The sequence below is a fragment of the Pseudorasbora parva genome, chromosome 6 (genome assembly GCF_024679245.1).
Source record: "Pseudorasbora parva isolate DD20220531a chromosome 6, ASM2467924v1, whole genome shotgun sequence".
Lineage (NCBI taxonomy): Eukaryota > Metazoa > Chordata > Actinopteri > Cypriniformes > Gobionidae > Pseudorasbora > Pseudorasbora parva.
The window spans coordinates 26,847,500-26,863,119 of record NC_090177.1 but is presented as its reverse complement, the minus strand read 5'-3'; the positions used below and the strand labels follow the sequence as shown (position 1 = coordinate 26,863,119).

At 37.2% G+C, this 15,620-nt stretch overlaps 1 protein-coding gene across 2 annotated transcripts in view; it reads left to right on the top strand.

Annotated features, from left to right (window-relative positions):
- The window catches only part of nol4lb (nucleolar protein 4-like b), a 126,625-nt gene that overhangs the window by 17,487 nt on the left and 93,518 nt on the right, over nt 1–15,620 (top strand). For both annotated transcript variants that reach the window (XM_067446527.1, XM_067446526.1), the window contains 2 exons: nt 9,548–9,703; nt 13,464–13,575. In XM_067446527.1, coding sequence (XP_067302628.1) covers nt 9,548–9,703; nt 13,464–13,575 — 268 coding nt within the window. The remainder of the gene's footprint in view (nt 1–9,547; nt 9,704–13,463; nt 13,576–15,620) is intronic.

Sequence of the window (15,620 nt, the reverse complement as noted above, 5' to 3'; positions counted from 1 at the left end):
GTGTTAAAAAAACATTCTTTTCCAGATATTTTAGGTTATTTTAGATTTAGCCCCTCCTTCCGAAATACAAAATGTACTGTGATTGGTTAGCTGGCCCAGTGTGTTGTGCTTGGCAGTGCTTAACGCATATTTGGAAGATGTCACTCTCCTTACCATAACCACTAGCTCAACTCAGATGTAAATATTAAGGATGCCATCAATTTCAAACCAATTCAAGTCTGATTCAGACTTAATGGTGCAGTGTGTAATATTTATTAAACTCTATTACAGATTATATGCAATACAATATACATAATAGGGGTGTGCATTGGCATTTCCTTCACGATTCGATTCGATTACGATTCACCAGGTAACGATTCGATTCGATTCGATTCTACGATGCATTGTGATGCATCAAAATTCTACTGCACACAAAGCAAATTTTTCATCAGTCATGAGGGAATACAAGCAGATATTAAACAACAGATTGTATTGGCTGCTATGTGTCTCCTGTATCTTTGACATAAAAGTTATTAAATAAAATAAAATGTAATTAAATAAAATGCAATTAGCCCTTAAATGCATGACTGTTTCACCAAACATTCTCAGATTCATTTTGAGCAGATGTTTAATACCATCATCATATGACCTCGTCAGAGCTCGTTTACCAGTTTACCAGCATCTGCCTCATATTCGCGATCTCCAGCATATTCTCAAAACTCATTTTCAATGTCTTCAAAATCAATATTTTGATCACTGACAGCTTCTTGACCACATCCATCATCAAGAGACAGTGACACTAACATCTGATTGTGTTTAGTACTTGCTCTCTGCGGTAAATCACTGAGCCATTTCAAGTTTTGCAGATTATTGTTTCGTTTTCTGTCAGAGGTAACTATGAGTGAAACGTCACTTCATCATTGCGTATCAGACATTGCCACCTTGTGGAATAAAGGTGAATTGTGGCGTTTTTCGTCATTATAGATTCATTGATTATTGTGCAAAAAAAATATACGTACAATCCTACACACCTCGGGTCGTTAGCGCGTTTTTAATAACCCGTCTATCGCGGTCATCTCCCTCCGCCTCAGCCATTTTCCTTGTTGGTGTTGTTATTCTCTCAGACCGGAAGTATTTGAAACTTCACAACTTTATCGTCCGCCAGAAAATAAACAGTGACATAATCGATTATGGCACTTTGCCGCATCGATGCTGAATCGTTCATGCCCCGCATCGCGATGCATCGCCGAATCGATTATTGTTGACACCCCTAATACATAACTATGTTTTCAGTGCTGTATAAAGACCTTACATAATGAACCGTTATGTTTGTATTACCTTAGAATGAGCCATTTCTATGAGCATACACAGGGCAGGCCCACAGCATAGGCGGAATAGGCTAATCCTAGGGGCGCCACTCGTCCATTGGGGTGCCAAAATGAGTGATTTTTTTTTTCTCTCTCCAGTTTTATTACTGCTACTTTTTTATTAATATTAATTCAATATTACCAAAAAAAACCTTGACTCTTCCCAGACCGCCACATCAATCTCCCCCTGCTCAGCGAGTGCTTTAGTGTGTCTGATATTGAACGCGCGATCAGTTTAACGTTGGGCATTTGTTGTAGCATCGCCTCTCCCGCATCTAATGTAGACAGGATTGCTTTCGTTTCTTTGGTTGTTCGCTCGCGCCAGACAGTGAAAGTTGCCTGATTATTTATGACGGATGGCCGAATTCACAGTGTCAAAAAGACAGAAGCCCTCTGATGCAGGGAAGGGATAAAGACAGAGGTAAAGTGATGTAATGAATGAACAGTTTATCTAATTGCATTATCTAAATATGAATGTTCGCTAATTAATTCCAGTTATTTTTACCTTAAACTTTATGTAAGCAGCTGTTCTGGGTAATCAGTGTGAATCTGTAAAAAATAATGTCAATTTTTTATAAACACATATCACTTTTTTAATAGCCTAATGTTTTTACTCAGTTGTGCAATTGTAAGGGGATATATGGCATTTTTTAAATTTATTTTCTGAAATTTGTAATGATATTTATATACAGGTTTTTCTAAAATAGTGAAAAAATAAAATAAAATGTGCATTAAATATCAAAATTTCTCGGTTTAATTCATGGTGAAAACATGAACGTGCATAGATTAGTGGAGGATAGCTGCCATCTACTGGAAAACAAACACTTCTAACAAACACTAGCAACTTCTCAATGATCAAGTTTGTGCACTAATGTTAGATGCAATTACTCTTGCTATTTGTGCATAGACTGTAATGTGGTGTAGGTGCTATTTTTGAATAGTTTAACTATCATCAGACTTTAAAAAAAAAATTATGTGTGTGTGTGTGTGTGTATATTTATTTAAAAAAATTATAAAAACACAACCAACATATAAAGCCTTGATACAAGGGGCACCAAGCAAAATCTTGCCTAGGGCAGCAAATAGGTCAGGGCCGGCCCTGAGCATATATACACCACAGGTCTCCATACAGTGAAGTCACCATTTTGCACAGCCATAAACGGACAAACAGATACAGAGTGCTAGCTACTCTCTTATCTTTGTCCTGTGTCAGCCACCGTAGCCAGGGGCGTAGCATTCTTTTCAGAAACGAGGGGGACAGAGATGTCATAATACCATTTTTTGTTTTTTTGACCAATATAATTTATCGCATCTCTTGCTTTTAATTTGGTGAGATTAAGACACTGCTGAAAAATAACCACTAATATCTATAATATTTTTCTCCTATATTTTATGCCAATTTTATGATTGGTTTATGTACTACAAATACTTGTGCATTAAGTCTCCATAGATTGTAAAAATATTTGGAGAAAAAAAAACAGGATTTGATGCTCAACAAACATTTATGATTATTATCAGTGTTGAAAACAGTTTTATTTGCTCATGATGCTGCTTCAGTTTTGTGGAAACCACCATACCATTCAAACATTTGTGGTAAAATTAAAAAAGATACTACTTTTGTTGATCAGACATGCATTAAATTGATCACAAGTGATATTTTTAATATTACAAAAGATAATGTATTTAATAAATGCAAATAAAAGCTTTCTATTAATCAAATAATCCTGAAAAATAAAATGTATCATGGTTTCCACAACATTTTAAGCAGCACAGCTGTTTTCAACACAGATAATAATCATAAATGTTTCTTGATTATAAAATCCTCATATGAGAATAATTTTGTGAAGGATAATGTGACACTGAAGACTGGAGTAATGATGATAAATTCAGCTTTGATCACAGGAATAAATTACAATACTATATATTCACATAGAAAAAGCTGTTTTAATTTGTAATGATATTTCACTATATTACTGTTTTAACTGTATTTTTGATTAAATAAATGCAGCCGTAGTGAGCAGAAGATGCTAAACATTAAAAAAGCTGTCAGTTAGCACTGCTTTATTCATAGGATATACTTATTGTCAATAAATAGCCTACATTGAGATGGCTTGGACAAACACACACAAAGCATATTGTCGCAATCGTCTGATTGTCGTTGTCACGTTTCATCCCTCATAACGATTGTTTTCCTTCATCTGCAGCTCCAGCGTGACAGCTGGAGTATTTTTTCTACGAATCCGCTTTTGGACTTTCCAGAGCACTTTTTGGACTTGTTTGAGAGCACCCTCCTCATATTTAGATACAAATAAAATGACAGGTCATGCATAGATTATTTTTTGTCTCTGTTTAAATCTCTATTTTTTGTTTAAATCTTGATGTATTCAATTTGGTTATGTGTAAATACACTTACCCGTGACCTCAAGAGGCGCGCTATCGACTAACGTTAAAGAAAGCTTTCTTTAGCATAGGGTCATGAAACCCTAAACCAAATTTTCTGAGATTTTAACAGAAGTATGTGTGTTTAACATCATGGAAGACAATGTTACCATTTGTTAATTTTGAATGTAGGAGACGACTAGTTAGTTTTAAGCCTTTTAGCTCTATTTTCAACTTCCTGGTTTAAATTCATCTTCATGTCAACGTCATAGGTTGTGGGGTTTTCTTGTACTATAGTACGGTGATGACTCATCGCTGTCTCGTAACTATTCATGAGACTGCGTGTCTTTATCCTATTAGAAGACACATTGCATAATTCATGACAGCACGCGTTTGACAGGCATTTTGATTTCCTCTGACTGACGCAGTGACGCTTCTAACAGTGAGATCGCATACTGTAAGTGAGAGATGCATTGATGGATCAAAAACTAGTGGTTTTTTTCCGATTTGTATGAGAGTCTGCGCTGCATACGTTCTCTTTAACAGATCCTGATTCTACGACACACACGCGATTGATCCACACTGTGAGTGTAACCGCTCTTCACGGCTCCCGCTTAATCTACGCCCATACCGTAGCTTTTCTATGTGCTTCAGTAGGGAGGGGTGAGTGGTGGTTAGTTGCAATTTGCTAAATTTACAATTTGCAAAAACTGTACAAAGGTAAAATTTACACTGTGCTCCTTTAAGAATGGTAATGATCGTCCTAAATGGATTTCATGCATAAAGTTTGCAAGCAAGAATTTCACAAGATGTTTCAGAGTGGGATGGGGTTTTTTGTGTAATTTTCTTATACATTTTATATTTGAACATTTAATCATGATTTGTTCGGAAACTTGTCGGAAAACAATAGGAAATACAAACAGGAAACAATCACAAAACCATAGTTAATTTTCCCAAGGGGCTGTAAACAGTGCTACAGTAAACACTATCAACACCAATGCTGGCTAGCAGGCAAGCTTTTTGTTTACATCGTAGCAACAACAAAAACGTATAATTGGAACTGTGAGTAGAAAACACAACTAGAAATAATAAGACACACTTGCAAGTTGTGATCCATAAAAAACAGATTGTCCCGACATATTGGGAACTGCTCCATTTCAGGAGAAGCTCTTGTGCGTAGCCTGCACTGTACTCTATTCGTTTTTAACAGCTGTTCTCCGTAAAATGTGCAGCACATAGATAAATAAACGTTGGGATTATAATGTTCAGGAGCAGTGTTTAAAATTAATTGTGACCACTCTAAGTTCGGCAGCCTTAGTTTCCAAATTAGCTTTGGAAACGGGGTGGGAAAAAACTTTGACATATAGGGACAACACTGTCTTATCTAATGCAGCTTAACTAGGCCTCGTCCCCTTTTTTGCATACCCGTGGGTGGAGATTACTTAATTTAGTAACAATGTGACTTCACAAGATTTGGAAAAAATGTGTTGTAGTTTAAACAAGTCGTTCGTTGTAGTTCTTGAAAAGTAGATTCTGGTAAATAAAACATCTCCTTTTTCATGCTCAAACAACAACGTTACACATTAACTTAAGTTGAAGAAGTGAAAACACATTATAGGACCCCTTTAAATCATCTTACTGCACATGCGTAAAACGTAATAAAATCTCACTGAAATGGTCCTGAGACAATCTCTGCTGTTTTTTTTTTTAAATATCCCACTACTCTCACTCCGTCAGCATTCCATGTACGGCCTAAATGCAATTGCCCTCATGTTTTGATGCAGGACAGGAATTGTAAGTCAATTTTCTGTCATCTCTGCAGGAACGTAATATGAAGATTGAACAAAGAAACATTTATCTTTAGCAAAACTGAAAGTGTAAAGCACATAACGGTAATAGACATCTATTGGTACAACATGCGTCATCTTTTTCAAATGTGTCTATTTTCACAGCCCAGTCTGCGACACAAAAAAGCGTTTTCAAATGTATCCACTTTGTAGAGCATCTTCAAAAAGCTAAATTTTCACAGGACAAAAAAAACTGTCTCAGGGTGGACCAAAATGTATAGAAAAACATGCATTTCCAATGTATTCAGATTAATGTACATATAGCTTAAGTTATAATTAATGCTAAAATTATGTGCTAGGTGAGACGCTGCATTGCTGATGCATCCTTGCTGCCATGGTAACCTCGTGGCCCTGTACCGGGGGGTGGAGGGTCTGAGTAGGGGATGTGATGAAGGTGAAGAACTGAGCATGGAGCAGAGCATTACTGCATGTGACACAGGTGATGAAAGGAAAGGAAGATACAGATGTTGATTCGAGTTATCATACTTGATAGTCCAACTTTGACTTGGAAGTTGTGCGTGTCACATGACCCTTCTGCCCCGCACACCTACCAAAGAGGGCAGCAGTGGTTACTGTGGTAACAAGGTCTGCCCTCCGGTGAGAGCTGGAACCCCAAACTACCTTTTACTGCTCCGCCAACCTGACACTGACTGTACTGGAAAAAAACGCATGTGTGAAATTTGCTCCTCATTACTTGTAAAGCATAGAGGTTCGCAGTCATTCTAATTACACAAAAGTACAGCGGCATTACCATAAATATGTATATTGGAGAATGTTTTTGTGAGTATAATACTTTGATATTCTTTGAAGTTCCCTGCAGTGCTAAAGCATATTAATATGATAATCAAACAGTATTATCAGTATCATTGTCATCTGATGACATCACTGAGCCATTGTTATATCAAGGGGCAACCTCCCACAGTTTCTCTTGAAGCCAATACGGAAGTAATGTACACTGCATTTCCTCGACTGGCCACTAGGGACAGGCTCCAGAAGGGAGCAGAATCTCATTGAGCCACATGATACAATGCCCAACTTTACAGCAGAAAAAAGTTGACAGTCTGGTACAAATTGGGGTTTTGGTTTATATGGCTAATTTTGCCCTTCATCACTACTGTGAGGGGGTGAATTTCTTTATAACTTATTCATTTGCATTATATAAAGCCTTAAAGTTCTGCATAATTACGGACATGGCCACTTTAAGTGACAGGTGGATAGCCCTTTATCTGCCGTCTGTTAGTCATTGCGTCACCTCAGCTCTGCCCACGTCCCGCCTCTTTGCCCATTTTATCCGGGCGTGACACGGGATGAAGCGCTGCCGGCTCCTCTCTACTTTACGCTTCAGAACTGCTCTTCAGAATCCTATGGGTGACGCCATGGACACTAGGTCCATTTTGTTTTACAGTCAATGGGCCCTATCTTGCACCCAGCGCAATTGACTTTGTACACCGACGCATGTGTCATTCCTATTTTGCACCCGCGCAAAGCGCACTTTTCCCTCCACAGAAGCACGTCACTAAACTAGTGAATGAACTTGCGCTCCCTGGGCGGTTCAGCGCAAAAAAGGAGGCTTGTTCCGGCGCAAACAATCCCTGGTGCTATTTTGCTGTTCCATTAAACAATTGCGCCACTGACCAGAAAAAAACTGGTCTAAAGTCAGTGGCGCGTTGCACGTTATACACTTTGCTCATGTAATCTACACAGATGCAACAGTTATTTTTGCAAATTATAAATTGTTACACAAAAAAAATATTAACACATGAGATGACGGAAATCATTGTGGTGTGCCACGAAGATGTGAAAAAATAGGCATAAATCTAGCTTACAAATTATTCAGGCTAATTGTAATAATTAAGGATCAGACCTGTTTGCCCAATAGTGGCAAGACATATGAATATAAGGACATCTGACTTTCACTGCTCTTACAAGAACATCAGTCTCCTCGACTGTGAACCGCCCCTGGCGTGCGCCTGGTAAATACGCCATAATAATAGCAATCCATAATGGAACTTGTGCACCTGCTTTTAAAGGGAATGTTGGATGACGCTCTGATTGGTTTATTCACGTTAAGAGTCAAGAGCCATTTATCCCGCCGGGAAAATAGCAACAGCGCCGAGACCTGCCCACAAAGTTACTTGCGCTTCGCGCTTTGACACTTGCATTTCAGATCGTTAAAATAGGGCCCTATGGGATATATCCCCTATTATTGTCACCATGTAGAAAATAGTAAATGTGTGAACAAGTGCCGCAGCTTCAACATCTATATAATATGTAGTGGGCGGGATGCTTGAGATTCTAGAGAGCATTTGATTGGACAGAGAGTCGGATGAGAAGCTTAAGTGCAGAGTGATGTCATCAAAATCACTGATCCATATTGGCAGAAGATTAAGACTTATCTTCTAAATGCGAATTTTGTCATTGTTTTGGAGCACACTAGCTTATAGAATAGCAGTAAGGCTAACATATTCATACTGAAAGCCAAAAAACATATTCTTTGATGTCATGACGACTTTAATAACATGCATTTAGAAACGTTTATTTCATGCAACTTTAAGTACTTAAAGTTGCCTTCATTTAATTGTTAAATTAAGGCAACATAAAATTATTCAAAAATTCTAGCATTTAAAGACATGTCAAATTAAATATTAATGATTTTTTTTTACATCATGCACCACTTTTAAAAAAGAAAGCAAGAAAGCGTAGCAGTTGGCATTAGCGCTGTTCTTCTTATTAACAGTGCAATTTGCTCGTAGGCGATCTTTTCGACATGCTGTGCTTTGATGATTATTAAATTCCACTTTGCTGTTGTCCCATTCAAATTGTATTCATAAATAAATGAACCATTAAGTCAAACACTCTCCATCATTTACCGCTAAACGAGAATCTGGTATTGAACACAGACAGCTGTGCTGGCACTATTAGTTCAACCAGTCACACTAAACGAATGAAGCTATTTTAATGTCAAAATAGGTAAATATATAGACGTTTCATCAAACACACATGTTGCTACGGTTATATGCCTGGCTTGACGTTAACATCCAGTCTGTGTTTGTTTATCGGTCTGGCTAATGGAGAGTATGGCGCACTACTCAGTAGAAACACATATTTGATGTACTATTCTTGGATAACACAATATAGATATTAATGATCAAGCAGAGAACATATGACACCAGCGCAAAAACAGTGTGTGCGACCCATAATAATATATCCAGTCTGACTGCATACAAGAGCAATGTCGGTAACACTTTAGAATAAAGGACATTAGTTACCAAACATTAGTTAACGTGAACTAATAATGAACTGCACTTATAAAACATTTATTTATCTTTGTTAATGTTAATTTCAGAATTTACTAATACATTATTAAAATCTTGTTAAAATTAGTAAATGCACCGTGAACTACCATGAACAAACCATAAACAGCTGTATTTTTATTAACTAATGTTAACATAGATATTAACATTAACAGTACCAAATGCACTGCTCATGGTTAGTTTGCGTTAGCTAATACATTAACTAATGTTAACTAATGACCATTATTATAAAGTGCTACCGAAATAATCTACTCTAGAGGTAACTTATTCTGGCTGCCATCTGGATAACTGGCGTTTCCCCCACTCTATACAGCAGACAGAAATGGAAGATTATTTCTAACAAATTTGATGAAACAATAAAAACATAAATTAAGATAATGTTGCACAATTAAAATGAAATATGATAACACAGCCTCTGTTGTTGTTGATTCTTTGCGGACGTCTCCCGGCAGTTAAGTTTGGGTCACACAAACGCGCATGCACAGTAATGTTTGTTTATGTTGTTGCCGTTGAAACCGTCTATAAACTTTGTTAAATGATTTTAACTGTGTTCAACAGGTTTCATTTATTTCAAGATAACAAAGGCATCCCTAATGATATATTACCACCAAAGCACTGCTGTTTTACATGCAATGTTATGTAAGGAAATCTCTGATTTCAGTGTGTGGATGGGGGCTCGGGGTCAGAGAGTTCCCCTCTGAAGAGGGTCGCTGTGGTGGAGGACTTCTATGACATCATCTATGCCATGCACGTGGAGATCAGCTCCGACCCAGCCAAAGCACCCAAACACGCCGGGCAGAAGAAAACATATAAAGCGGTGAGTAAATGGAGGGACTTCTCATTGTCTCATTGTCTCTGATCAGTCATGGAAGTATGTTTATGGCCTTCAAGTGCAGTTTCAATTGAATACCCCGTGCGGGCCGTTTTGACCGCTTGTATCTGTCTGTCACTTAGATTGTACCATACTCTGTCAGCTTGATTTATTTCCTCTGTGATTCTTAAGAGCAGAAGCGAGCGGCTCGTTGAGTGTGTGCTGAACTCCTGCTGTGTTTTAGGAGAGAATCGCAGGTTTTGGGTGAATCAGTCAGAATACACATCACCTGCAGATGAAATCTGGACGGACTATGTGGGCTTTCTGCATTTCTTTCTTTCTAGATTTATTTCTGCATTTCTAGATTTCTTTCTGCATTTCTTTCTGCATGTCTTTCTGCCTCTGCATTTCTTTAGGCGTTTCTTTTCCTTCTTTCTGCATTTCTTTCTTTCTGCATTTCTTTCCTTCTGCATTTCATTTTTTTGTTTCTGCATTTCTTTCTTTCTAGATTTATTTCTGCATTTCTAGATTTCTTTCTGCATGTCTTTCTGCATCTCTGCATTTCTTTGGGCGTTTCTTTTCCTTCTTTCTGCATTTCTTTCCTTCTGCATTTCATTTTTTTGTTTCTGCATTTCTTAATGTATTTCTACACATATATAGCATTCTCAATCTGCTTGTTTTTGCATTTCCTTTTTCTTTCTGTATTTCTTCTTAAATATTTTACTGTATTTTTCTTATTTCTGAATTTTCTTTTCTATTTTATTTCTGCATTTCTTTCTTTTTCTGCATTGTGGTAGGCAGATATGAGGTCAGATTTATTTAGGTCTGCGGTGAACATCTTTAGAACTCTAGTATCACACATGTGCTGTCATGGAAACATGGGAAGTGTGAGTGACATGGGCTGCTCTCACCTGGTGTGGTGTTTGTGGAGAGGTCCAGTGGTGCTGCCCTCTTTTGGACAGCTACAATAGTGTATATTTGCTCTCACATGCATGTAGCTATCATTTATACACGTTATTTCAATAATTGCATAAATAAGCTTTGCTTTAGATGTGTTATATTAATCATTTCTGTGATATACATTTTAGTCTTTGACTCACACGTACTATACACTGTCCCTTGATCCTCTCGCGCCTGACAGCTGTTGGTCTGTGAGGGGAGGGCAGGGCCATAAGCAGAGCTTTTCCCTGGGCATCAGGATTTCTGTGCCTGGGTAGAAAGGAGAAAGCTCCGTTTTTCTGGCTCTTGTGTCAGTACTTCAGCGGGGTTTGTGTGTATAGTTCAGCTTCTGTCTTTGTAATGCGCACACATACATGCTTTACCCTCCAGCTGTGGTTCTATGGCCGCCCATGCTGGTTTGTTAGAGCCTCATGGGAGATTAGAGAGACATGAGGGACCTTCATTGTGGGGGTGTACTTTCTCTATTTCTTTGTCCAGTTTAATGGCAGAAAGGTGGAGGAGGGAGAAACTAAACAGCATGTAAAAGAGGGTTAATATAAAAGAAAGATACATATACAATGTTTCCAAGCTTTGATGGGTGATGATGAATAAAGGACAAGATGGAAAAAAACATTTAGTGTAGAAGATTTTCTAACTTTCATATGATGAATTGTATTATGTTTTTGAGAGTGTATATGTGAAAGAATGACCATGTAGATCATCTTTCAATGTGTGCAAATAAAGTAAGGTGCAAAGGTCAAAAAATTTAAATCATTTATTTGTACTTTTACTTATAATATCAGCAAAGCAGTCTAATATAATTAATAAATAATCAGAAAATTAATATGAATGTCAGAATGTCTTAGCATTTTTTTAGTCTCACGTTTGCTCCATACATCTCTGTAAAAGCTGAGCTTCACTCAAATAAAAAAAGTACAAAAGCTGTCACTGGAGTGGTACTGTACTTTACACCTTTGTACCCAAAGAGCCCATATTAGTACCTCAAATTAATATATTAGAACTTTTTGAAAGGTACTGCCTAACTGAGAGCTTTTGTATCATATTTTGAGAGTGTTCAATGGAAAAACCACGATAGTCACACGATACAAAATTTTATATAAATATTGACTTTTTTTCAATTTAAAGGGTTAGTTCACTCAAAAATAAAATATAAAATTTCTGTCATTCCTTGCTCACATGTGTTTCCAAGCCCATGTGTTTCCAAGCCCTTTGTTCATCTTCAGAACACAAATTAAGATATTTTTGATGAAATCCGAGAGCTCTCTGACCCCTCCATGAACCAGTATTTTTCACTTTCAAGGTCTTTTTTTGGAGGGAACTCCAGTGTTTCAACCTTAATTTTATAAAGCGATGTGTATACTTTTTTTGTGCAAAAAAACAACTTTATTCAACAATTTCTACTAGCCTGTGTCAGATTCTTATGCTGTTGACATAATGTAAAAAGTGCAGCGCTTCCTGAACACCGGCTTACCATTGGCAGATGCTGTTCATGTGAGCACCACGATGCTTGTGCACGAGTCGTTCTGCCGTAAAAGTAAGATGCACTGCACTGTTTACACCACTTCAACTCTGTAAGAGACTGACACAGGCTAGATGAAATTGTTGAATAAAGTTTGTTTTTATGCACACATTTTTGCATACCTTTCTAGGCCTTGAAATTGTTAATTAAATGGCTGTTTATGGAGGGGTTAGAGAGCGTTCCGATCAGATTTCATCAAAAATATTTTCATTTGTGTTCTGAAGATGAACAAAGATCTTACGGGTTTGGAACAACATGAGGGTGAGTAATTAACAAAAGAACTAACCCCTTAAATGTTAAATGTTTCACTGATTTTCAATGTAGAACTCATTGTATGTGTGAAAGAAATGTTTTGACAAGAACCATTATAAGCATTCTCTCACTATAAAGTAAATTATTTCATCCTTCAAAAAGACATGGAAGCAGGAGTTGTAAGTGTTTGTAAATGTAAATGTATCAGTATAGTCTCTCAGAGATTAGTCCACTTGATGGCAGTATCTTAAGAAAACATCTAAGCATTCACACCCTGTCTGCAAACTAATCATCTCTTGTGTTTCCTGTTACTGTCTCTCCACAGCACTTTACTAAGAGAAAATGGGAATAAATCATTGTTATTCTGCACCTCTGATAGATATTAGGTGTCTCAAATATGCAACATTGCTGAGGAAATGTATACACGTATACATAAACAAGCAATCAATTCAAATATATGGTTAATAACAGGTGTGACACGTGTATGAAGTTTATGGTTAGTTTTATTCACCAACATTACTTTCCATTATTGGTTTCACACATTTGCTATACTTTAAAATCAGTGCTTTTGAAATAAAGATTAAGCATAAATAAAAGAAATCAAGATTTTAACGTCTAAATAATAGCCCCAGGTTATTTCTTATACACATGCCTTATAAAAACAAATTTAAACTGAAAAAATACAGAAATAAATCAAGTAATAAATTCCATTTGAAGTAATAGCAGCTACAGCAGATGATTACCAATTGTGCGAATCCTTTGTAAAACTCAAATGAAATCTCCAAAATTGGAAAGAATAAATAAATAAACAGTCCCACTGATTTATGGGTTTCATTTCTTTTCTTGGTTTGCAAACTGTTCCGCATTATTATTTTTTCATAATCTCCCCTGTTACGTCGTTCTTATAAATTGTTGCCATCATGTCTGATCTGAGAACATTTGACCATATGTTAAGCTTTGGCACTACTAAATGTGATTTTTATAACCATATCAGTAAGTCTAAAAGATGGTTAAAATGGTGTGTTTGTATATCAGATAGCGGAGACGTATGCGTTCCTGCCCAGAGAGGCAGTGACCCGTTTCCTGATGAGCTGTGGAGAATGTCAGAAGAGGATGCACATCAGCCCCAGCGGTGCAGAGTTCAAAGGTATCACACCAAATCCACACACACACACACACACACACACACACACACACACACACACACACACACACACACACACACACACACACACACACACACACACACGTTTGTTTGTTTTTGTAACATATGGGGACATTCCACATAGGCGTAATGGTTTTTATACCGTACAAACCGTATTTTCTATCTACACTGCCCCTGCCCCTAAACATACCCATCACAGGAAACATTCTGCATTTTTACTTTCTCAAAAAAATATTTCAAAATTATGCCAATGTCCTCATATTTCACCCTCTCCTTGTAATACCTGTGTCATACCCATGTCATTATACACATTTGTGTCCTCATAAGCCACAAAAACATGCCCACACACCCACACACACACACAAACATAGACCAGTTTAGTTTACTTTAGATTTACTCTAGGTGTAACTCCAAGGTATGGCTGGTTTGCAAACATCTCCTTAACCCAAAGAGCTTTCAATGAGCGGACAGTCTAGAAACCGGATATTTTAAACATATTCAAAGCCATACTGTTTCATTGGACAGCTCATTGTCTTTGTTAAGAAACCCCCCCTCATCCCTTTTGTCCCCTGCCCACCCTGTAACGAGCTCCCCCCGTCGCGCCAGCCTGAAGCTAATGAAACCCCCTCTGGCCACACCTCCTCCCTCTCGCGCGCACTCATCCCAACACCCTCTGATTAGGCTGCAGTCACTGGAGTGTCCTGCTAGCCTCCCTACACATGGCAATTAGCCCAATTACAGGCCTTTTAACAAAGAAAATGCCTCTGAAACCAGATTATTTCTACAGAGAGTGAGAGGGATTGTGGGTGGAATCCATTGGGGGAGGGATTTGATTGGGAGATTTTCATTCGGATGGAGAATTGAATGAATAAAACGATGCCATTTTGTCATTTTGGCAAGCTACGATCCCAGTGAGTCAGAACCCAGCAGTGCGGGTTGCCAATCAGAAGAACTGCCCTCAAATGTCCCGCTCGCTGAGATAAACAGAGAGGAAACCCCTCCCAGGCATGAACTGTCAAAGTGTTGTGTCAACGTCGTGGGCTTAGGTTGGGTGTTGCTCATAAAGAGAGCAGCTAATTGGCTTCTTGCCCATGGGGGTGCACAGACCTCCTCCCACCCCCCTCCAGCCGGCCATATGAAAGTTCAGTGCTGAATTATTCAAAGTAATTAATTACTGTACACTCGCTCTCTTTAATTGACACTTGGGCTGTGGTTGATATCAGCTCTTTTATCCACATATCTGTTGCTGTCATATGACTTAATTTATATATAGATACTGATGAAGTGATTATTAAGTAGCACAGGTTAAGGATGTGGTAAAATGTCAGCACATGATTTTTTTCCTAAACGTAATTTATTTAGCTGCCAGATGTGTGGAATATCAGATAAATATAAGCTATTTATCGTTTTATTGTTTATCTCAACATTCTCTCGCTTTTTTTATATAAAATAATGTTTTAAAGGTGAATATTTCAATGTCAGTATAATTTGATATTTATTTTTGAGTATTAAAGTTTTGTCAGGTTGAGTGTGGATACTATAAATTGCTAGCAGTCCTTTGTGAAAAAAGTGGACTTGTAGTGTACTTCAGGCTTTAAAGTAGCCTTTACTACTATAAAAAGTATCTTAAGGGTACTTATTTAGAGCATGATTTTGTGATGTCAAATTAAAAGTTTAATTTAAAGAGCATTTTAAATATTTATGTTTTAATAATATGTTGTTGTGCTTTAAAATAGTACACTTAATTTGATGTCTTAACTAACATACAGTTCATATAAAGTGCTTGATTATAATATTAACTGTAGTGTACACTAAAAAAAATGTTGGTTTAACTTAAAAAAGTAAATAACCTGGTTGCCTTAAAATTTCATTGAAATTAAAACATTTGAGTTGATACAATGAAGGAAATTGGTTTAATAAATAGAAACTCAAAATATTATTGTAGCTGAACCACATAAATAAAACAAATTGGTAAATCATGAAAATGTTGCATGTTTCACTGCATTATTACAAATAAAACACAATTA